Source organism: Vigna unguiculata, chromosome 5 (assembly GCF_037176805.1).
Source record: "Vigna unguiculata cultivar grain cowpea cultivar isolate G323 ecotype 2 chromosome 5, ASM3717680v1, whole genome shotgun sequence".
In the NCBI taxonomy this organism is placed as follows: domain Eukaryota; kingdom Viridiplantae; phylum Streptophyta; class Magnoliopsida; order Fabales; family Fabaceae; genus Vigna; species Vigna unguiculata.
Window position 1 is genome coordinate 10,276,017 of NC_140796.1, and position 24,808 is coordinate 10,300,824.

The 24,808-nt window shown below is 29.4% G+C and overlaps 1 protein-coding gene, 1 long non-coding RNA gene and 1 other non-coding gene across 4 annotated transcripts; 2 read left to right on the forward strand and 1 right to left on the reverse strand.

Annotated features, from left to right (window-relative positions):
- Positions 1-16,461: 16,461 nt before the first annotated feature.
- On the reverse strand, positions 16,462-17,564 carry LOC114186365 (uncharacterized). Its single transcript, XR_003605026.2, has 2 exons — positions 17,316-17,564; positions 16,462-16,768 (listed from the first exon to the last, which is right to left on the reverse strand). It is a non-coding gene; the product is annotated as an uncharacterized LOC114186365 (long non-coding RNA).
- Positions 17,565-19,420: 1,856 nt separating this feature from the next.
- Positions 19,421-22,933, forward strand: LOC114185777 (vacuolar cation/proton exchanger 3). 2 transcript variants are annotated; one of them, XM_028073688.2, is made up of 11 exons: positions 19,421-19,848; positions 20,355-20,422; positions 20,566-20,594; positions 20,886-21,082; positions 21,198-21,410; positions 21,499-21,747; positions 21,878-21,931; positions 22,012-22,128; positions 22,222-22,312; positions 22,403-22,467; positions 22,548-22,933. In XM_028073688.2, exons 1-10 carry the CDS (start codon positions 19,579-19,581, stop codon positions 22,462-22,464), a joined length of 1,350 nt encoding a protein of 449 aa, XP_027929489.1. In that variant the 5' UTR covers positions 19,421-19,578; the 3' UTR covers positions 22,465-22,467; positions 22,548-22,933. The 2 variants fall into 2 exon arrangements, with proteins under 2 accessions (XP_027929489.1, XP_085529807.1); XM_085673681.1 differs by having other exon boundaries at positions 22,403-22,933.
- A 1,027-nt stretch (positions 22,934-23,960) lies between these two features.
- TRNAY-GUA (transfer RNA tyrosine (anticodon GUA)) lies at positions 23,961-24,048 on the forward strand. Its single transcript is given in 2 exon segments — positions 23,961-23,997; positions 24,013-24,048. It is a non-coding gene; the product is annotated as a tRNA-Tyr (tRNA).
- Positions 24,049-24,808: the final 760 nt, after the last annotated feature.

A 24,808-nucleotide genomic window follows, 5' to 3' on the forward strand; every position in this document is an offset into this window, starting at 1 on the left:
GAAACCTTCTTACCCTTTAGCATTAGAAAATAACTTATTAAAGTATGATGTTAGTACTTTTCAATAATAATCAAACGACAGAATATAAGAATAATTTTACAATAACCTTTGAAAGATATTTATTTCAAACTTCATGATATTTTGAAAGAGTGTATGATAGTGTACCTTTTTTTTATTGTGTACCTTATAATCTAGTGTGGTCAAATAATACATAATTGCAGTGCTCTATTTGAAACATGAGATTTCCTTTGGATATTAGTGTTAAATGACATTGTTTTCCACAATTTTGTTGTTTTGACAATTTTTAAATATATGATATTCACTATGATAATAAAAACATTTTTTTTACTTGTTTTAAAGTTTTAAATTAGTTGATTCATTTTGTTGTAGATACAATTAGTGATTAGTCTTCCTAATTTTTTATACCACATGGAGGGCAAGTATGAATTTTGGATACGGTATAAGTAGAAGAATAATTTTCATTTTGAATCGAATGAAATTCACCTTTATAAGTCTTACAAATGTCGTGTATTTTTTTTATATTGGATCAATAAATGTCATTAGTTGTAACTAACAAGAGGAACAAACAATGGTAACATTAGTGATGAATCTTCAACCAATATTTTGGTATTTTATGAGTGTCAAAATTTTGGTTGAATTACGTTTTTTGTCCATATTTTTATCTAAATGTCAAGTTGGTCCTCCAGATTTTTTTAGTGTAAAGCCTACTTATTGTGTTTTAAGTTTTGGGTCCAGTTCTAGTAAAAGGTCTTAGGCCAACCGATTGGTTTCCACTTCACGAAACCCCTTCAGCTTTTCCACTTAACACTTTACTATTCTTCTCGTACATCCAAACAGTTCTCACTCTTACTCTCCTTGGAACAGAAGCTCAGCTAGGACAATTGCGAGATCCCCCTTTGAGCTAGCCGAACGCCCCTTCCACGTAAATTGAACGCCAAAACTTCATGTTTCCCTTCTTTTTCAGTTTAGTTGTGTTTGTTTAGCTTTGGGGACCTTCCTTGGAGCCTCATTTCGTGTACCTTTCTTTCTATTTTCAGCTCCTTAAGTTGTTTCGGGTCCTAGTGTTCCTTTCATTTAGGGTTTTTTCCCTCGTAGTAGCATTTGTCATGGTAAGGGAAGCTAGAGTTTAAATTTTTAAAAATATTGCATGTTGCTGGTTGCTTAATCATATTTTTAAATGCTTGTTTGATGTTTGTGTTGATTGGAAATATGTTGGGTGAATTTGTGCTTGAATTTCTGGATCTGCATATGTGAACAGGTGAGAACCTGCTAATCTCGCCTAAGCGAGCAGCTATCGCCTAAGCGAGAGTAGCAGAAACTCACTTCTTCTTCTGTCGAGTTGTCATTCAAGCGAGGAGCTTCGATTTTGAACGAAGAGAAATCTCGCTCAGGCGAGAAGGTCCCGCTTAAGTGAGAATTCACAAAACATCAATGTTCTCATTGTTCGAGCTCTCACCCAGGCGAGAAGGCCTAACTTAAGCAAAAGAACTTCTGTTGCTTAAGCGAATGTTTCTAGGTTGAGCGAGACTGGTGCAAGGACGTGCTTTATTGCTGCACTCTTCTCTGATTTGGTTATTTGTCTCCATGATTGAGTGATTTACCTTAGAGCCTAACGTATGATGTCATGTATGTGATATAATGATGCTGAGATTTTGATGTGCTTGGTATGAAATGATAATGAATGTGTGAGAATATGTATATGGTATAAGCTTGACGTAATTCTATGAATCTTTTGGGAAGACTTTATGGTGGTGTTTTTGTAGTGTATGTAATGAAATAAGGATTCAAAAAGACTGCATCCTGACATTCTAATGAATCAGTCAGATTCACATAGAGTAGACTAGTTCAAGTGGTTAGAGTAGCAGGAGGTCCTAGTCTCTAGCAGGATAATGGACTTATATGATCATGGACTAACCTTGTGCATGGTAGGGTGAAATCCATTAGTAATGGCTCTACAGAGCAGTAGAGGTCACCACAAGTACAAGCAACCAATGAATCTCATTACATGTATTTGGATAACCAAGTTATAGGGTCTTTGATTATTTGCTATCACATTTTTGGTATGCTTGTTGATTTGCTTGCTTATAACCTGTTTGCATATATGTATGTCAAAATTAATTTTTTTCTCTAGCTTACCCTTTCTCTCTATCTGTGTTCTATTTGTTTTTCCTTTTTGCGATAATCACCAATGTTGGTGTGAGCATATGTGGAGGCTCTTGGTGATTGTGAAGATAGTGGAAATGTAGTTGTTTAGACTAGGCTTTATTATTATAACTCTTTAAGCACCCTTTTGGAACTGTTATATTTTAAATTTCTTGCTCTATGAGCAATCCTTGGCTAGATTGTTTTGCTTTATGAAACATGTTTATGGCATTGCTTTGTGCCCTTGATATTTCCTTATGTTTCAATATATTTTGGACAATTGTAAAATGTTAGTTTTGATATGTTTCTATCATTGCTCTATTTTATTATAATTTTGTGATACTTTAATTATTAGAATTATCTATTAAATGGAATGTCACATTTAGTCTTAATTTGGTCTCAAATTTTTTAAAATTGATGCAGTTTGGTCATTTTCGTTAAATTTTTTGAAACGGATCAATAATTTTTCATCAAGATTAATACTAGGATTATGTTAATTACACTAACAAAACAAATCATTCTTACTCACAATTTAAATTTTAATGAAAAAACCTTAATTTGTTTCAAGAAACTTAACAAAAAAAATCAAATTATATCAATTTTTCAAGAATCGAGACCAAATTGAAATAAAACAAAACTGGAAGACCAACGTGATATTTTTGAAAAAAAATAGAAATCAAAATAGTAATTATGTCCAAAATAATTTTATATAAACAAATAAAATTATTGTATTTAATTTTTTATGATAATAAAAATTAATAATATTATTTTTGTAAAATTAAATATAAATAATTTTTATAATGTTACTGTAATTAATTTCCATTTATTATGATTATGTCTAAAAAACTATTCAAATTGAAAAAAAATGTTAAATTAAACAAATGGTCACTTAAACTATTAACAAAATAATTATTTAAATTAAAAAAAATGATTTAAAAGGTAAAATTGGAAAACAAATGTGGAAAAAAAAAGAAATTTTCCTTTATATATAAATATAGATATATAAAAATTTTAAAAAATATCAAATATAGTACAATTTAAAAAAATAATTTGAAATCATATATAAAATTATATAAATATAAAATTTTTTGAAGGGTCATGGCCCATTTCTCAATATAAAAATCAATTTCTAGATAACGTTGTGATAATATAGTTAAAAAGTCTGAAATTTCTTACATTCACACCAATGGTTGTAGTAACAAGAACATAAATGAGTAAAGAACGTGCTCTTTCGAAATTTCATGCATTTGACTTGATTTGGTGTTGTATACTCATACATTTGACAAAATTTTTGTAGTTTTTGTGGATTACTTATCACAAATGACATCATACATTTGACTAGTGTTGATGATTCTCCTAAATTAAATTGTTATTTCTCTTATATGTTTCATTTAACATACTATATACCATATTACCATATTTGCAACCAATATTGAACTAGAAGTAAGTTCACTTTTCAAAAAAAATAGTAATATATTTTTATTCATTTAATTAACGATTATATCTCAACAATAATACAACATGTTACAAGAAACCGGACAAACCCACTCACAACTTTCTTCATCTACATGTTAAGTCTTTACAAATATTCAACAATTTCAACAACTCAAATGTTAAGATTTATGAACCATAAAAAACATGTCTTTCTAATTTTCATATTAACAAGTTTCTTACAAATCCAACACTTTTTCATCTTAGTCAAATTTTTTTCTACCCATCAAATATTTTGTCACTTCCACAATGACATTACCTTTTGTATATAAAGAATAATGATATTTTGATATATTTTTGTTTAATTATTTTTAATTCACCACTTTAATATTTTTCAATTATTTATATTGATTTTGTTAGTAATATGATATGATTATCTAAAGATAATTAAAGTGATAAATTAAAATTGGGTTAAAATATCATTATTCGTATATAAATCAATATTATAAATGCATTGTTATGGGTACATAACACCTACACGAGAGTCCAAAAATATAAGTGAGGACAACGTGAAAACAATAATGATTATAGTCCAATTATACTTCATTCTCATATATCTACTAAACATGACCCACGAAAAAAAATCCAAAGACAAATAAAGAAACTATCATGTATAAAAAAACGATCATGTACCGCAAATAGATAATTATTATATCAATACTTTAACAATGTTATCATACAAATTTAATTTCATTTGCATTTTGTTACTCAATTAATCTAAGAGTCCTTTTTCTTTTATTTACTCCTATTTTTTTTACACTACAAAAGTTATATATTAGTTTGAACACACGTACAAAAAAACTAAATTAAAACAAAAATTATAAATACACACACAACCTTAAACTAAACTTCAAAACAAATTAAATATTTAAATAAATTATTAAATCAATCAAACAAATTAGCGAAATTTAAAAATAATTATTAAATTATCAAATACTATTAACAAAAAGTAACAAGACAGCAATAATTTATTAAATGGATTAAACAAGTTATTAAATAATTTTATTCAATATTTGTAGATAAATCAATTTTTTATTAAATTTTTGTGCTCTTTGTATTTACTTATTAATATTTATTAAATAAACTAAGCAAAAGAAAGAAATAAAAAAAAAAAAAAACAGAACTTCAATTTAAACATAAGTAGAGGGAAGATTTGGTTGCAGTATTTGATTTCCTATGTCACATGCAAATTGTAAGGCTTGGTGGAGCCCTGTTGTGATATGGTACAACCATTTAGATTCTCGCAAAAGATACGTGATTTATATGTACACGTTGCTCTTGTTGCCACGTTCCCCTTTTCACTTTTATTATTCACCATGCATTTAATATTCAATCATGTTTACAATTTAAGATACTTAAACATTCAAAAACCAATTACTTTTATATATCTAGCGATTATATATACTAGCGAACACACAGTCACGACGACGCATGTGTATTCATATTTTTTAATTTTCAAATTGTTAAATATAAAATAAATAAAAAAATATGTAAAAAGAAAATTTAAATAATGATTTAAGATAAAAGAGATTTGTAGAAAATGATTAAAAGTAAATTATTTATAAAATAATTAATTTTTAAAATAATTAAGGATAAAACGGATATTATAAAATGTGGAAACGAAAAGAAGAATCTCTTTTATTATTATAGATTATTATAGATTATTATATATATATATATATATATATATATATATATGGGTTAAATATATTTTTATTCGATAAATTTATGAAATTGAAATTTATTCGTTTTTTAAATTTTGATATATTTTTGTTTTTAATTTTAAAAGTGAACATATAATTTTTGTTTTATTTCAACGATTTTAATATTTTTTGCGTGTTAAATAGTTATTCGGGTTGACATTTGAGTTAAAATGTGTTAAATGGTGTAAACAACTAAAATACTGCACTATATTAGGTAGATAGGATCGACAAGACTGAGTACCCAGCCTTAACCGCCAACTAATAGTCCTGTTTGGTACAGATCACTAATCAACTATATAGAAAGACAATACATACATGGTGGCTAAGGTTATATACCAATAAGGGTCACCTACTCTACATTTAGGAAATAACAACTATCAATTCATAGGCTTGGTACTTGGGCCTTGATCAGGTCCACACAAGCCCAAAGAAGAATCGGTAAGCCCAATAAAGGCCCATCCCATAGCCAGGTAATTTGTGATTAATATTCTATAAATATAGGTGGACAATAATTAAAGGTACGCAATTCATTAATACTGAAAACTAATATTTGACTTTGAGAGTTCTCGCTAACTTGATCGTTTGACTCCTTTTTGTAAGAACAATTGGCGTCCACCGTGGGGCTAAAATTAATATCTTACCAAAACAATTCGAGAATTGCTGAAGATGGTTTCAACCCGTAGAAAAGTTGGTGTTGCAAAATATGTTGAGCTGGTAGCCAAAGATGCCGACACATACTAGATTGACCTTGATCCCATCCTTGAAGGACAAGCCAAGATGCAGCATGAATTTGCTGAGGCTAAGAAGAGCAACGCCAAGGAGATGGACGCACTGAAGTAGGAGAACGCTCGCTTGAGAAGGAAGATAGAGATGGATGCTGCTCAAAAAGGAAAGGAAAGGAGAATGAGATTCATGTGGAGTCCAAAACTCCCCTCTATCAAGCCACTGAAGAGGAAAGTGAATACAACCTCATCCCTCACACCTTCACCCCTCCCACCCCCCCACCCCTCCATCACATTACCACCCCTCCGACTATGGCCGCAATAGCAAGTAGACAGGAGTGTCGCCATCCCTTCATTGACAACATCACTGAAACCCCCCTCATGCGACAATGGGAGGCCTTCACCCTGGAACAATATGACGGAGACACAGACCCTGACGAGCACGTGAAGATTTATGTAACCCATGTCAGCTTGTACACGACTAAGGACGTAGTCTTGTGCAAGGCCTTTTCCATCATACTCCATAAACTGCTTTGAAACCTTGTTCACCCTCTTCTCCATCCAGTTTGCGGGAAGTCGTCCTCACCGGACTACCCCTATCCCTCCTCAGTGTTAGACAAGAACAAGACGATATTTAATCATCTTTATTAATATATGATATTAAATAAATTTGTTATAAAAACCAAATTATAAAGTGCATCAATTGTTTTCGGGTGTGTAAGTTATGTGGATCAAGTAACATTAATAGAGTTTAATTTTTAATAAAGATTGTTGTATTAGTTGTTTATTTTCCACAGTAATGCTAAACTTCTATCTTCAAATTACACTGCAAGTGGTCCGGTGGGGGTACCAAATAAATAAGTGCTCATTTTTGTTTGTGAGTGACGTGTGTACAACCACACGTTAGCAAAATTTGACTTGTCGCAATTGTTTACTTGCCGCTATAGTACGGAATTCTTACGAAATTGAATTTGAGTAGTACGGTTCCATTACCTACGTAAAAGACAACCTTTGTGTGGAAATAATGTAGAAAATATGTGATACTAAACGGAGAACTCTGTTTTTTTTTGAAACACAGATTTTCTTCATTTGTACTTGGATTCATTTTGAAAATGAAAGAAGAGAAAATGAAAAAAATATGGTTTATTATGTTTGGTTGATGGAGAATCTGTAATTAAAATGAAGAAAGTGATAAACAAAAATAAGACATAGTTTTAATATTAATTTGATATATCTAATTGTTTTATGTTTTTTAGAAGTGACAATTAAAAATAATTTAAATATTTTTTTTTCTAAAAGAATAATTTTAGAATTTTGAATTTAAAACTAACTTTGATAATTTTTTTATCCTAAGTTTTACAATCTTATTGTTAAAGTCAACCACCACACATTTATGATATTTATTTCTTAAAATTTAAAGTTTTTTCACGATTTTATTTTTAAAAGGTATATTAAAAAATAAATAAAAAATATTGTCATTAACTTCGACTTGTTAAATAAGATTATTAATGTATTAAAACTTAAAATTGAAACAAACATTAAAAAAATATTATGAAAGTTTCGTTATCATGGACATAATTTGCATTTGGTATTAACCATTTAAAACCTCATCTCTCAAACCTTGATAGTGACCACTATTTCTTTTCTCCACGTCTTCTGCACCAAGTAAATGACAAGTTCCGAATTTTATAATATCTTTGAATAAGTACAAAGGATTTGAATAGGTTCAGGGTGGACTTAAAAAGACAACAAAAAATGGCATTACCTCCATTAACATGTGGCCATTTTCATCCTCCCTCCACTCCTCATTCCATGCACTTAGAGAAAAAGTCACTGTGTGAACAAAATAATGTTACATTTCGATCATGGTTGTTTTGGATTTGACTAGTGTTTTTGTACGAGGAGTTACAAATTAAATTACATTTTTCATATGTTATTAATAGAAAAAAAGTATCTATCACAATGTATATAGGTATGATATATACCTGAGATATATAGTAAAAAAAAAACTATAAATTTGGATAAGTTTCTAATTCCTTTGAACAATTTTTATTTTCTTAATATTTGATTTTGTTAATCAAAAACTAGTGGAAACACGCACTGTTTTTTAGAAAGATTTATTAAACTATAAAATAATTTTTATTGAAAATAATTATACAAATAAATAATTTGTATTTTTTTATTAAATAATTTTTTATTATAAATAATGATTTAAATTTAAAAATGTAGTTATTAAAAGGATAAAATGTTAAAATGATAATTTTAATTTATAAAATAACTAAATTTATATTAACGGTCATTTAAAAGGTATAAGTGAAAATGTAATTATTTTAGTTTAAAATAATAGTTACTTAAATTGTAAGAATAAAAAAAATGTGTGTACAAAAAATAATCTTCTTGATATATATAGATTATAAAATTAAAAATAAATAGTTTTTATCTATTTTATAGGTAATTTTTTAATTAAAAAATAGTTAAGTTTTAAAATAATGATCAAATAAAAAAAGTTGGTTAAATTTAAAGAAAGAGTAAAATTAACGAATCATTCTCAATAGAGGGTTTAAAGGACTAATGATGTTCACATGTAAAATCTCATTATCAATTGGACATCAATGTTTTGATTCCAAGATATTATTAGGGTTAATCAATATGCATCTGAGGTATTGTTCGTTTTGAACTATGGGTTTCGTCAAGATTTTGTCCTTAAAATGAGTTTCGGTAGGAAAAGAGAAAAGAGTATTTAAATCGTCTTAAGTCTTAATCTGTGTTAAATTATTGGATGCGGTAGAAATATCACTCATTGAAAGTCGAAAGAAATAGAGATGTTTTTTAAGCTAAATATTTAAAAATAAAACTAATGTTATCATGATTAATTTATTTTCAACTTCGACATGATTGGAAATCAATCAGTGGACACTTAATTTTCGTGGCAAGCAATGATCTTAAATCAACGTCAAGGGATATATCATTATATTTGGACCAAGGTGAAGATTCAATTACAAAATTAATTAAGTTGATTTAAATTATTTCATATCATATGACGGATGTGATTTAGACCAAACCTAACACACCAAGTTCTATGGTTTAGGTTTTAGATTAAACACAAAGAACCCTAGCTCATTAAAATGTACTGAATATTATTTTCATTCGAGTTGTAGTGTATTGTTCAATCATATACTTAATAAATCATCCTTAATTTACTGTTATATTCTAAGAAAGATAGCTATATAGATTAAAGGTAAAAGTTTTATAAACTATAAACATATAAAATATTTTTTTGTGAAAAAACTTACTTGTGATACTGAAAATTGCTTTTGAAATTAAGTTCACATGACCCACGTGACACAATCATACATGCTTGTTACTCATCTAGACCATGCAAAAATTTGACACAAACATGTTAAAGTCGAATGTGTCCTTGACAACAACTAATGATTTGGGTTCACATGACCATGTTGACTTGTCCCAATGTTCCTAAATTCTAGAGGTTTAATTTAATTGCTCTGTTGTATTGTATGTCTTCACGTACTTCAATTCTTCAACAAATATGGAGAATGTGGCAAAAATAAAATAGCGCAAATATATCAAGAAGAATTATCAATAAATTTGAGTTTGACAAATTAAAATCACAAAACTAAACCATAAAATATTAAATTATCTTTCTGTCATTTATTCATTATACGTCATAAAGTTTTTTTCTTATTCTTAATTAATAATTTGGTTTCTATATTCATATTTATGATTCACTTTAGTTTTTATTTAATTAAGTTTTAATATTTATTAAATAAAGTTAATTTGATTTTTCCATTAGTTAGACGTATTAAAATTTAAATTATTTTATACATTAAATTTTTTCTGTTTTTTTATTCCTACCAACAACCACTTCCTTCACTTTCTTCATCTCACTCAATCTCACTACATATTCATTGTGCACTATTTTCAACTAATAAAACATCACTACATTACTTTGTCTAATTCAAAGTCCTAAATATTCCTCACCCAAAATCTCCCACTTCATGTAAGAATCGATTACAGAAAAATACAAATTAAACTTTTTAACATAAAATGTAGTGGGAGTGTAAGGAGGTGGTGCAAATTTTTTAACATAAATAGTGCACTACAATAAATAAAATGCTTCAAATACTTTATTAATAACTAATTTTAATGACTAAAAGTTGTTAGTCACTCTAGTGACAAATTTTGATACCAATCTACAAAGTAAAAAATTATTGGTTACTAAAATAGTCACTATTATGAATAAAAAAATATAATTGGTCACTAAATTAGTCTTTAAAATTAGCTACCTTGGTTTTGGCTACAAAAATGACTTAGTTTATAAATTGGTCTCTAATTAATTAATGACAAATTTAGTAGTTAGAGAAAAGTGTGATTTTAATTATTAGAATCAGCATCAAAGATATTATCCATAACAATATATAAAGAAGATTTCTTCGTTTGTGTCCACATTTCAAAATTATAATTTTATCCTTTAAAATATAATTATTTATTATATTTTTTAAAATTGATTGTTACTTTTACAAGCTTTTTATCAAATCGTCTATCTCTGTTTCTTCTCTTTTTTCCTATTTATCAACTATTTTTCTCTCATTTTTTATGATATATTTCACTTTATTTTTAATAAATATAATTTCATTTTATATATTAACTTAATAACATTACAATGTCATCATCTACTAATATAATATTACACATATTTCAAAAAATGCGTATACACAAGCGTGATAGCACCTGTGTTTGCGCTAGTGTCAATAATATTATTCCAATATCCCTAATATTTTGTCCATGTATTATTTTTCATCTGTGCAACCATCATTATCAATTATTTCCTATATTATTTATTGTATTCAATGATGACTTTATTATAGAGATTATGATTGTATTGTATAAAGACAACATATGCAATATATGAATGTACAAAAATGCACGACAATATTTCTTGGTATAATAGCTCTTAAGCTTGAAGGCTCTCGATCCAATCATGTCTTTCGCAGCCAATACAAATCACATAAATGACCTACTCACAACTGTTTCTGTCAGGTTGGACAAAGATAACTATCTCCTATGGAAGTCACTAGTTCTTCCATTGATAAGAGGTTGCAAACTTGATGGCTACATACTAGGAATAAAAGAATGTCCAGAATCGTTTGTCACTACAAGTGACAAAACTCTGAAAACCAATCATAATTATGAAGAGTGGATTGCACAAGATCAAGCTTTCCTAGGGTGGCTGAGAAACTCAATGGCCATTGATATTGCAACATAGTTGCTACACTGTGAAACCTCCAAGGAACATTGGGATGAAGCCCAAAGCCTAGCAGGTGCACACACAAAATCAAGGACAATCTACCTCAAGTCAGAATTTCACAACACTCGTAAAGAAGAAATGAAGATGGATCAATATCTTCCTAAAATGAAGAAATTTGCTAATAAATTAAAGCTGACAAGATCACTAATCTCCAACTCAGATTTGATGATTCAAACGATGAATGGAATGGATGCTGATTACAATCCGATGGTGGTCAAATTATCTGATCAAATCAACCTTAGTTGGGTTGATCTACAAGCCCAACTATTGGCTTTTGAAAGTATAATAGAACAACTGAACAATTTCAATAATCTTTCAACGAATACTTCAACAAACCTTGCAATCAAAACTACACTGCTAAAAGAGAACTTATTGCTAACCCTACATTATAAAACATGCTATAGGTGCATTACAATATCTAACCAACACTCGATCATACATAACATTTTCTGTCAACAAAATCAGCCAATATATGAGTTCTCTAACCATGGATCACTGGCAAGGAATAAAAAGAATATTGAGATATTTCCATGTCACAACAACTTTTTGTCTTCATATCAAACCATCAACCGATCTTAATATAGCGAGATTCTCTAATGCAAATTGGGCCACTAGCATAGATGATGGGAAATTCATAGCAATGCAGTGTGTTTTCCTTGGAGAGACATTAATCTCATGTGCCTTCAAAAAAGTGGTGTCACAGTCAAATATTGAGTCAGAATACAGAGCTTTAGCTAACCTAGCAGCAGAAGTAACTTGGATCAGATCACTTCTAGATGAGCTGAAATTTCCTATGACTAGAAAGCTGATTTTGTGGTCTGATAAGTTGAGTGCTAAGGCATTGACATCCAATCTAGTGATGCATGCTCGGTCTAAACGTATTAAGATAGATGTTCACTACATTCGTGATCAAGTGCTTAAGAATCAACTCACAATAGCCTATGTGTCCACAACAGATCAAATTGTAGATTATTTAGCCAAACCTCTCACACACACATAAGGTTCAACATTTTGAGAGACAAACTTGGATGATTGAGTCACCTCAATTTGAGAGAGGGAGTTAGAGAAAGTTGTGATTCTAATTATTAGAATCAATACTAGAAATATTATGTCAATAATATTATTCCAATAACCTTGAATTTTGTCCGTGTATTATTTCTCATGTGTGCAACCATCATTATCAATTATTTCCTATATTATTTATTGTATTCAATGATTACAGAGATTATGATTATACAATATTGTGTTTATATAAACACAACATCCGCAATACGAATGTGCAGAGCATCTACAATACAAATGTGCAGAAATGCACGATAATATTCCTCAATTTTATCTTTCCTTAGTGACCAATTATAATTTTTTACTTATAATAGTGACTATTTTAGTAATCAATAATTTTTTATTTTATTTTTTAAATTGGTATATAAATTTGTCACTATAGTACCTAACAACTTTTGATCATTAAAATTGGTTAGTAATAAAGCATTTTCTTGTAGTGGTGCAAATGTAAAGAGGTGGTGGAAAGTAGTCCAAGGTGGAGTAAGAAAAAAAATCAAATTATTAATTAAACCTTTTTAAATAGATAATAAACATGCACCATTATAACGTTTAAAATGTATCTTAACTAGGTACATTTGAAGGTATGTATGAATTGAAAATTTCAATACATCGTTTTAGATATAGTTCATGATTTTTTATGCCAAAAAAAATTATAAAAATTATAATTTTTATCAATTACAAATTCTTTCACTAATTAACAGTTTTTAACTATATTATCCTATCTTATTTAAGATAAGGTAAATTTCCAATTGATTTGTTTATATCACTCATAAAAGTAAATATAATAATAAAAATAGTTAATTAGTAATTTAATTCATTTATATAGATTCATTTTGTCTATATTTAGGTGTTAAATGCAACACAACTTTCATGTTAAAATGAAACTATGGAATCCCACGACAGTTATTTTTTGTTAAAGAAAAATGTACGTTGATATCTTAAATATTATTCAATTATATTCTAAACAAGTTACTATCAAACAAAATTTGCAATTATATACACACACATATATATAAAATCTAGTTATGTAATTTTCAATCATAATCATTAGAAATATAATAATTATATTTTATGTCCATGTCTTTTAAGAATGATTTGTACCTCCATCACATTCACATACAATACTACTTTCACATACAATAATACTTGAATCCATACTAGTTTTTATGATCTTTATTAATTTATTTCTTTTAGCTTTAGTATCAAAACATTCTACAGATATAAACCTTTATTTGTTTTTTTTTTTATATTTCATTAGCATGAAATTCTTCCTTAAATGGAATTCATAGCTCAACTAACAATGAAATATTTCATGATAAAGCAAGTTAGTCGTGATTATTAGCGATCTAAAAGTGAAGAGAACAAAGTACTTTAATTTAAAATATAAGGAGATGTGGGAAGAAGATGGACAAAAGGAATGATAATGCTTCTCATGGAGGAGAAATTGGTATAACCAATACAGGAACTCTTAATGAATATGATAAAGTTTTATCAGTACATTTTAAACCAAATCTTATTACTGTAATTATCGACGGTAGTAATCTATTTGTAACGACACAAATCCGTCGATAAATCAGTATTATTGACGACCAAAAATCCGTTAGATAACGCATTGTCGGTAATCATTTACCGTGGATGCTTGAGATCCGTCGGTATTTACCGACGAACACATCCTTCACAAAAATCATTGTTTATTATCAATAGATCAATTTTTCGGTAATTACTGACGGCTTAATCCGTCAGAAATTACAACTACCAATGTTATACTAGACGACTTTTTTTCTCTATTAAAATATTTATATGTTTATTAATTTGAAAACTAATTTCATAAATTTTACTGGTTGAAAACATTTAAGTGTTAAGTAACGGAAGTGAAAAAAAATGTGGTCAATTCCTAGGTAACATTCTTCTGTGATTACTATTGTACTATCTTCAACTTCTTGAATTATTATGAGGTTCAGCTCAGGTGGTCCAAACTCCATCATGGGCACAGTACAATATTAAAATATCTACATGTACCACCTTCAATAATTAAAGATTGTGGCCAAATTTATTTTAATATTATCTTATTGGAATAAGAACCACATAAATCTTCACACTCACATAATGTTCTACTGTTTATAATATGGTTCCAGAGACTCCTCACGTATTCTATAAGAAAACAAGCATTCTATTGTAACAAACAGCGACAGAGGAAGGTTCAAGGAAACCACTATTTTACGTATAAAGAGAGCATTGCTCATGAGAAAAATAATGTTAATTAATAATTAAATCGTATTGCTGAATGATTAAAATTATTCTCATTTTAATTATATATGATACGAATCTGTATTTGTTTTTCTCACGCATCTATATCTTTCATCCGAAATAATCTCTTTGATCAAAGTTGATAGATTAATTTCGTCTAATTACAAATTTAGAAACCCAATTATGGATTATGAAATACACTTGCATCACCTTAAAAGCTGAAAACTATAAACTTATTTCACCAAACAAAACTAACTTATAGTAAAATAAACATAAATTTTAGCGAATATATATTGAAATTTCAATCAAGACAAATAATAAATCTACCTTTTTTCTTATAACAAAAAAATTTTCAGAACTTGCATAGTCATTTAAATGAGAAGACTATCTTCATTTTATGAATTTTACAACGTCTTCTATATATAAACTTACATTTCCTACGTATAAATCACCCTCTATTATAAAGTTGTTAAACTAGAGTTTACTATAATTTTTTTAGTATTACAATTGACTATCAATACTTTTTTCTTAAACAACATTACCATTTGTTTCAATATAAAACTCGTTAGATAATGTTGCTAAACTTTAATCAATCTTTGCAAACAACTCTATATTTTGTAATTTAAGCGGTGTAAAATAATAAATATATAGACTAACCGACTACCAAATTAAGTTTGACCACTAAATTGAACTACATGTTTCTATTTGAAAGATTTGAATGCAAAATTCTGTTAAACACACATTATCTGCATTTTGATGAGAATTACGAGTTTAAATTTCACATAGTTTAAAAATAAAAAATTAACCACTCTATAAAAATGAAGACATGAAAATTTATAGTCTTAAGCATTTTTAGTTGAAAGTGATATACATGCCTTATATTTAGGTTTAACTCGTCTCTTATTAATGTTCTATTCTCTCTAGAAAGATACGTAACATTTAAAGATAAAATCTGAACTAATGAGAGTGATCCCGATTTGAGAATTTCCAAAATTTTGCAAGCGATAATAATTTTGTATGGCTGTAAAGAGAAGATTGGAGAGTTGTGTAGAATAGGGCTAAAAGAAAGATAATGGAAGAAAGCCAGTTGCTTGCATATATCGGCAAGTGTGCATAGGTTGATATCAAGCATAAACTTGAAGGGAAAATAGGAAGCTTCGTGGAAGGTGTGAAGGTAAGAAGAGACCAATGCATGTGGGGATGTTGCAAACATTTTAGTGGCTATTGGAACACTGAAGGGTGGCTATTGAAGAAGAGGGTTACCAATTAGATGGGACTACGTATCAATGGATGAGTTTTGGATGCAAGTGATGATAATAATGTGATAGCAAGACAGAACCAAGTTTTGAACATTGAAATTCTCAATCCTTAGTTTTTTATTCACTCATTTCCTCCAATTTTGGTCGAGAGAGGATAGACACAAAAAATAAAGCTGAACAAGTTTGCCTCCTCAGCATGTGATCCCCTCGTGGCTCACCCTATTCGACAGTTAGATCTATGTACATGCGACAAAACAAATTACGAATGCATGGCCATCATACGATATCCATCATTGATTGCACAATCTTTTTGCAAATTTAGAGTTTCACATATTTTTCTGCAATCTTCATCACCATGTTTTCATATCAACCATACCCATCTTTTTCTTGCTACCTAGCCCTAGCGACTATGTTGTTGTTTTTTTTTTTTCTTGCTTTAAATCTGTTTTAAAAACATTAGTAACTTGAATCACAGTACTCGAACAAAATATCAGAAATGGTTGAGTACAGTACTGAGTATTGTTCTAAAAATTTCAAGCCACATGGTACGGTTACAAATATCTTGAGATCATAATAAGGTTCATGTTTGATATGTCAGATTTAAATTTGAAAGTAAAAACACACTGATTATAAAGACAAATGGTTGCGGTCCCTCTGTGCTACCATAGTCACGAGAGATAGGGAAGGTGTGATAGTTCTGTAACCACCATACAGTCACGAGAAATAAAGAGGTTTGATAAGTTGATCAAAACCATGTTCTGCAGTGTTCACAGAGCCAATCAAACAATGATGAATCTGTAGAAGACATGCAACAATAATGGAGAATAATTAATCAAGGGAGATTTTTTTCTTATATTATATGATATAGACCAACATTAATCCTAAACAATATATTTCATGTCTGCAGACATTCTTTACCCTGACCCCGATTATATTGCATGATTTGGCTTTTGAAAACTAACAAGAAAATTTTAAAATAAAACACTATGATTGAATTGTAATTTATTATTTACGGGTTTGCAGAAAGAAAAAGGGAAGAAGAGATTTCATTTGATCATATGTAAAGTAATAACGGTAACTAACCTAAAAGTAAAAGTAAAAGTTTAAAATGTACAGAAGTTTCCTTATTTTATTTTCTACTTAAAAAGGTAATTTTAATTCTGAATGTTTTAGTGTATACCTGTTTAGAATATTTAAACCCTACTAAATATAATTTATCTTTCATTAATAATATTTCAGGAGAGAGAAATTTCATGAATGATAACGTGAATGTGTGATAAAAAAAACAGTGACGAGTTCAACGAATCCGTGAAAGTGTGAAGGAAAGTGAAGGACGCAGTACCTTGAGGAATGTGGCTCTTCCCAAACCTCTGAGAAAAACTAGGACCAAGTCTGGTTTCTTCTCTAAATCTCTTGAACAATTGTTTTGTGCAAGAAGATTATGAGCAATATATAGAGCAGATAAAATGCACTTTATGTCTTTTGCTATGGGAAATTTCTTACCACTTTCAATGTCAATAATGTCTGGCTACTTCCCAGCATTGAAGTTCTTTGTTAATTTCTTCTTGTCTTGCACAGTCAGGACACTATCTTTCATATGCAAAACAGTATGTTGAATAGTGCATGGTTAAGAGAAATATACAAATTAGTGTAATTTAATTTAAGTGTCTTGTCACTTAATTATAATAAGATTTTTCACATGTGTAAAATTATTAAGTTAGCTTTTTATTTACTATCCTTTTACTTCCATCAAATCTTTCATCTAAACTTGTATTGAAGTCAAATTTGTATTTTTTTTTCCTTTGTACTTTCAATGAACACAAAAAAAACTATAAATTTTGATTTTTAATTTCTTAATGTCAAGTAAAAATTAACTTTTTTTTTTTCGATTCACTTTCTCTTCCTATAATTTTGCAAGTGTATAATTTTATTCTTTATAATATTTTAATTATAAATTTGATAATTTAATCTTACAAAATTAAACAACCTAATTGTTTACCGAAAGATGTTATCACTTTGTGTATTTGTAAAACTTTAGAGAACAAAAAGTGAATTTAAGTCAAACAAATAAATTATAATGTACCGATATTACAACTTGAATTATGTATCTTTGTTCACACATATCCGTATATCATTCTTTAGGATACTTATGAATGAAGCATTTAATTTATAAAATTGTAGTACACTACAAGATAATGATCAATTTTACTGACAAAAACTAATTAGTCACTATGTAGTGACCAATTTGAGTACCAATTTAAAAACTAAAAATTATTGACAGCTAATAAAATAGTTCCAAAAAATTATAATTGGTCTCTAACATACTTTTGTTGCAGGTGGCATCAATTGTCTCGCAATAGAGGTCAAGTGGGTCGGGCTCTTACACGCTTAAATAAAAAGAGTTTCAGTCTGACTAATAGTTATAGCTTTTGGTCAAATGGTAAGCGCTTGATCCTAACAATTAGTATCGGAGTGGTACTTATGATAACAATAATTTATATTTTTTATGTTGACAACTTTAGTACATATAGTTTTAATTTGGACTCACACAATTACGATAATATATTTATTATGTTTTTAATAATTACTGTCATATAAATTACGTATCATATATTATTATTTTGAAAATAAACGTATCGACGTATCAGATACGACATATCTGATACACGTATCGTATATGTGCAACATAGCAAATAAGAAACAAATTTTAATTTTGATGTCTATTTTTTTATTTTTTTTAAATGAGTTAAATTTTTATCTTGGCCAGTATAATAATTTTTTTTTTCAATTTTCGTTTTCAACAAAATCACTTTTAGTCCATAAAATTTACTTTAACACAACGTTCATTTTATAAATCTATAAGTTTACTATTGACATTTGAAAATAAAACAAATGTTCTTCTAAAGTACTATAATACTAAATCTAGAGTAATTTATATTTTTATTTAAATCAAATTTTGAAACAGTAGTAATTTAATAAGAAAAAAAAAGTCTTCTAACATCTTGATTTAAGAATGAGAAGTTAATAATTATAATAGTATTGTTAATTATTAGTGTTATATTTGTAAGACAAATGATGTAATGTAAACTTTATTTCACCATTCAATTGACATTCTTTGAAGTCAAGTTCCAACGTAAAGTATAACCGTACAGTGATTTGTACTTTGCACTCTTCAATGTCATAAGTAACTTGTTTCTATCATCAACCCTTATTTTTTTGTTTGAAACAACAATGGATGCATATTTTGTTTTGCATGTTAAATACCGATTAAGACCCGAATGAAAATTATATTAACTAGGTTTAGTTTTTCACATCTGAATGACAATTAAGAGGAATTATTAGATAATCTTATATAACAAAAAGCAAGGGAAACTTCGAGGAAGGTTCCCACAAGATTTCAAAAGGTTCATTATAAATACACCCTTAGCTTCTTCTGTTTCACCAACAAAAATACATGCACACGTAGCTATCTATACGAACAGCAAGAAGATACCCTCTGTAGTTTTGGGGTCTGTGCAGCAAAAAGGAAAGGCTTGTTGCATCACATTTTGCACTCCCTGTGTCCTTGTGTTTGTTCTAGCTAAAACCTCACGCAGGTAACAAAAATGGGTTCTCACCAACATGAACCATGGCTACTGGAGAACGGGAACCCGAAGGTTTTGACCAGGGAAATGAGACATGGCCGCACTGCACACAGCAAGTCCTCTAACTCACTTCGCAAGAAGTCTGATCGAACTCTTGTTTCCAAGGTTCCCTGTGCCACTCTCCGAAACGTGCTTCTCAACTTGCAAGAAGTTATTCTTGGCACCAAGCTTTCCATTCTCATCCCTGCCATTCCTGCTGCCATTGTTGCTGAGTACTGTGGCTTTGGAAGAGTGAGTTATTCTCTCTCATTGCTCCATTCAACCTCTCAAACACATGTTTCTTTTATAAGTGTTCGATAGCTAGTTCAAATGGCTATAGAACACTTATATCAATCCTGTTATGATAATACGATCATTTCAAAGCAATTTCTGTGAATGATAAATAACTTGAGTTTTTTAAACACATGAACAAATGTTCTGAAACATCTGCAAGTAATTAATTCAGCATTCAGTAAAATTATGAATCGTTTTCTATAAACACCATGGTCAACCAAATTTAAAAATAGTTGGATTGTATTTGAATACGGCACGGAATTAAGTTATGATTGAGGGCGGTTCCTTTTTTAAACATTCAAAGTTTGTTCCAAAACTTTGTCGGTCACGTGAAACTACTATAAAATTCATGTCAATCAAAGGATTTATGTTGCAAACTGATTTTTCTATTGGTAATCATTTGCAGTTATATTACCTCATATATGACTGTTGAATGTTTTATATTTTATTATTATCATGAACAGCCTTGGGTGTTCGTGTTGAGCTTGCTTGGACTTACCCCACTTGCTGAACGAGTGAGCTTCATCACGGAGTAAGAAACCTCCATGAACTTGTTGCACCATTTCTTTTTATCTCTGGATTATTTGTTACACAACAAGCATTTTTGTTTCTGGGTTCATTGCTGATTCTCACTCTATTTTTTGTGTTGGTGATCGTGCCTTCAAAATACTGCAGACAAGTTGCCTTCTACACTGGTCCTACAGGTATGAATCATGAGTGCATCATCAATTGGAGAGTTTTCTGACAATGAAAATTTTCTTTACTGGTTAATTTTTAATTTGGAACATAAAAATATAAACGACAATGAATCAAGACTCTTCTGACACTGTTGCACCAATCATAGTTTCTAGACTATTGGTTTTCGAGAGAAAACCATGTGCTATTTTTATCTTGGAATGGGTTTAAACTACAATAGAAAAGAGTTCACCAAGAAATGGTTAAGTAAAATTGATTGTGGTATCATCACAGCTAAATGTTCATGTTCTCAATTACAGTTGGAGGACTTCTGAACGCGACATGTGGGAATGTTACGGAGCTCATAATAGCAATATTTGCCCTTAGCAGTAACAAAATTGCTGTGGTCAAGTATTCTCTATTGGGTTCTATTCTTTCAAACCTTCTTCTGGTTCTTGGAACCTCTCTATTATGTGGTGGCATTGCAAACGTTAGATTGGAACAAAAATATGACAGAGTAAGACCAAAATCCACTTACACTTTCTTCTTGTTTTTGTATATTTTTCATTAGTTCTTAGTGTCTTTTTAGTAATGGAACAACTGCTAACGTTAATTAAGAATTTACTTTACAGAGACAAGGAGATGTGAACTCACTTATGCTGTTGTTGGCACTGTTGTGCTACTTACTTCCAATGCTGTTCAAATATAGCGCTGCCTCAGCTGCTCTCACTGTTGACCCTTCACTCCACTTGTCTAGAGCTTCTAGCATTGTGATGCTGATTGCATATGTTGTTTACATCATCTTTCAACTGTGGACACACAGGCAGTTATTTGAAGCTGAAGATGTAAGGTTTCTTGAATCATGAAAATGGTGAAGTTGGTTTGCAATTAACTAATGCCAATATTTTATTTAACATTGTGTGAATTGATCAGGAGGATGAAGATGACAACAATGGCTCAGATGATGAACAAGCTGTGATTGGACTCTGGAGTGGCATTGCTTGGCTGATTGGGATGACTGTGTTCATTGCTTTGTTGTCTGAATATGTGGTGGATACAATTGAGGATGCATCAGATTCATGGGGTTTGTCTGTGAGCTTTCTCAGCATAATCTTGCTACCAATAGTTGGCAATGCAGCAGAACATGCAGGAGCAATCATTTTTGCTTTCAAGAACAAGCTGGTGAGAACTTGAGAGTGTTTATTAACTTCACACTTCCTTTTATTAAGCATAATATTCTTAGTGGCCAACCCATAAGTGTTATAAGGAAATATGAAATTCATGGAAACTAAAGTATATGCTTTGACCACAGGACATCTCATTGGGTGTTGCATTGGGTTCAGCAACTCAGATTGCCATGTTTGTGGTAAGTTTCTTCTTTTGATGCAGTTTCTTCTTCTTTTTTCTGGTTCTTTTGATGAGGGATTATGCAACTACAATATATAGGTCCCTTTGTGTGTGATCGTTGCTTGGACAATGGGTATCAAAATGGATTTGAACTTCAACATCCTAGAGACAGGTTCAGTTGCTTTGGCAATAATAGTCACAAGCTTCACTTTACAGGTATATTTAACAAACTTCAAGAGACAAAAACCTTATATTAATCTCCTAATGGAATATATATAAGCATTGACAAAACCACTCGTATTTATATAGGATGGTACTTCTCACTACATGAAAGGCCTTATTCTGCTGCTGTGCTACATAGTTATTGGAGCTTGCTTCTTCGTAGAAAGAACACCTTTGAGTGAGTAAAATATGTCAAATTTCAAAATGGTTACGATATTCTTATAAATTAGTTATTCATGCCTAAAATTTGATCACTTATCTTTCACAGACCAAGGTGATGTTACAAACGTCATTCCTAAACCAGCCATTAATGCTGTTTTAAGTGCTTAATGGGTAAGTAGCAACTTATTGGCACATAAAAATCCCTGAGTGGGCATAAAAATTCAGAAGTTAACTGGGAACTTGGATTGCAGGCTTTGGCCTATATTTGTCCTTTCATGAGATGAAGAATGGTGGCATCCAAACCCAAAATCAAATTCAATTGGATTGGTTATTGTTTCATTCTGATCACTTTCATATATCCATAAAGAAGGAAGAAAAGAAGTTTGCAATAGTACTTGCAAATGGAGCACTGTGCAAGATGATCAATCATATACGTGTGTTCTATGAGAGAGCTGGTTTTGATCCTGTGCTTCAGTAGATGCCAATAAGTGGAGATTGTTCTTTGTTTGAGTTTGATTTAGAAAGAATCTCTTTTCAGTTTGCAGAATATCTAGATCTCTTGTATTTATTTTGTTTCTATTTACTACTACTCTATGTACGACCTTTTGAAAGTTATATTATGTTTGGTTTTTCTTCATCTTTTTATGTTTCCAAAAGATTATCATCAATTTTAGTTGTGATTTTGAAAAGCCTTGTTCAAGATTTTATGAGTTTCAAATAAACAGAAGTTTAATTTATGCATACCTTAATTTTGGATTCATTAATCATAATTACTATTAAAAAAACTCATATTTCCTACTAATTTTTATTTTAAAAATATTTTCGTAAAAATTATTTACAAATTTTGTTGTGAAAAAAAAATTGTAAGAAATTGCTACCAATTTTCTTGCAAAATATTTTGTATAAACATTTTTTGCAACAAATTTTGTAAGAAATACTTACAAATTTTATAATTTTGTAGGAAATGATTATACACGAAGAAATTACCTACCAATTAAAATTTTTAGAAAAAAATGACATAAAAAAGTTTTTTCTTGCAAATTTTTTTAACAAATTTGCAAGAAAAATCTCATGTAATATGAAAATTTATAGTAGTGAATCCCGAAAGATGATATATTTTTGGCCTTACTAAATCTATATACCCAGGGAAGTGATATCTTATTTTTTCTTTTTATCATATCTCAGTTTTATATTAAATTTATGTCACTTTTTTTTATATCATATCTCAGTTTTATATTAAATTTATGTCACTCTTTTTTTTAGTCTTGTTTTATGTATCAGGTTATTTAAAAGAACATGTATATACAACATAAACTTATCTCCAAAATTTAGTTGCAAAATTATAACAAATATATCTTATTCCATTAAATAACTTCAATAATGTGCCTAATGGTTAAAGGTTTGACAAAAGAAATTCGAAAACGTAACTAATCCTATTCATATTGGAACTTAGTTTCCAAAATCTTATCAAATGAATAAGTTTTAAAAATAAAGTTTCCAAAGTTTGAAAGATTTTAAATATACATCTCAGAAATATTTATTGAAAAGAGTATTTTCTTAAAGATATGTAGAAAGAGTGTCCAAAGGAAATTGTAAATAGAATTAAATATACTCTCTCGGTGGAAAAGACAGTCTTTACTCATGTTATAACCCTGTATCACAAACCGACCTTAGCTCAGTTGGTAGAGCGGAGGACTGTAGTTGATTTGAATAGATATCCTTAGGTCGCTGGTTCGAATCCGGCAGGTCGGAACTTTTGCTGAAGAAAATAAATTTTGGTTTTTGCATTTGGCACTCCCGCAAACATTTTATTTTTTGTTGTAATTTTTTAATTTCATGTTCCGAAATTTGAATAAGACTTTTTTCGAATTTTTTGGAAGAAGATTTCTAAAACAAGATTTTTGAAATATGATTTTCAGAATAATTTTTCAAAAAATATATAACACTTTCTAAAAAACGTTTTATAGAACAAGTTTTTCAGAATATATGAAATGCATTCTGAAAAGAAATTCCAAGACAAACTTCTTTTCCATGTTTTTTTTTCTTATGCAGCATTCTTCTTCCTCCTCTGAACTGGTAATGTTGTGTAATGAAAAAGAGTATTTTAATATTTTAATGTTAGTGCCAAAGTGCATTTAGTAATTGTGAAGGTGCAGGAAGTAATATTCTAACCTTTCATGGTCCATATTTGATTGTTTTGGTCGATGGGCCTCATACCAATGTTCGACAAAAACAATTCTGGACCAGCTCCAACCGATGCCAACAAAAAATAAATAATCAATTTGTGTTAAACTGGTTTAGTGAAAACATGAAATTTGTAACTTAATTTATTCAATTTTTAATATATATTAATAACGTTTATCCACTATTATAATATTAATAACGTTTATCCACTATTATAATAATGTACTTTTATTAAATTTTAAACGCGCAGTACCAACAACCAATATAAAATTTTTAGTTACTAACTCTAGCTACTAGTTCTAATTACTAGTTCTAACTACTAGTTGAT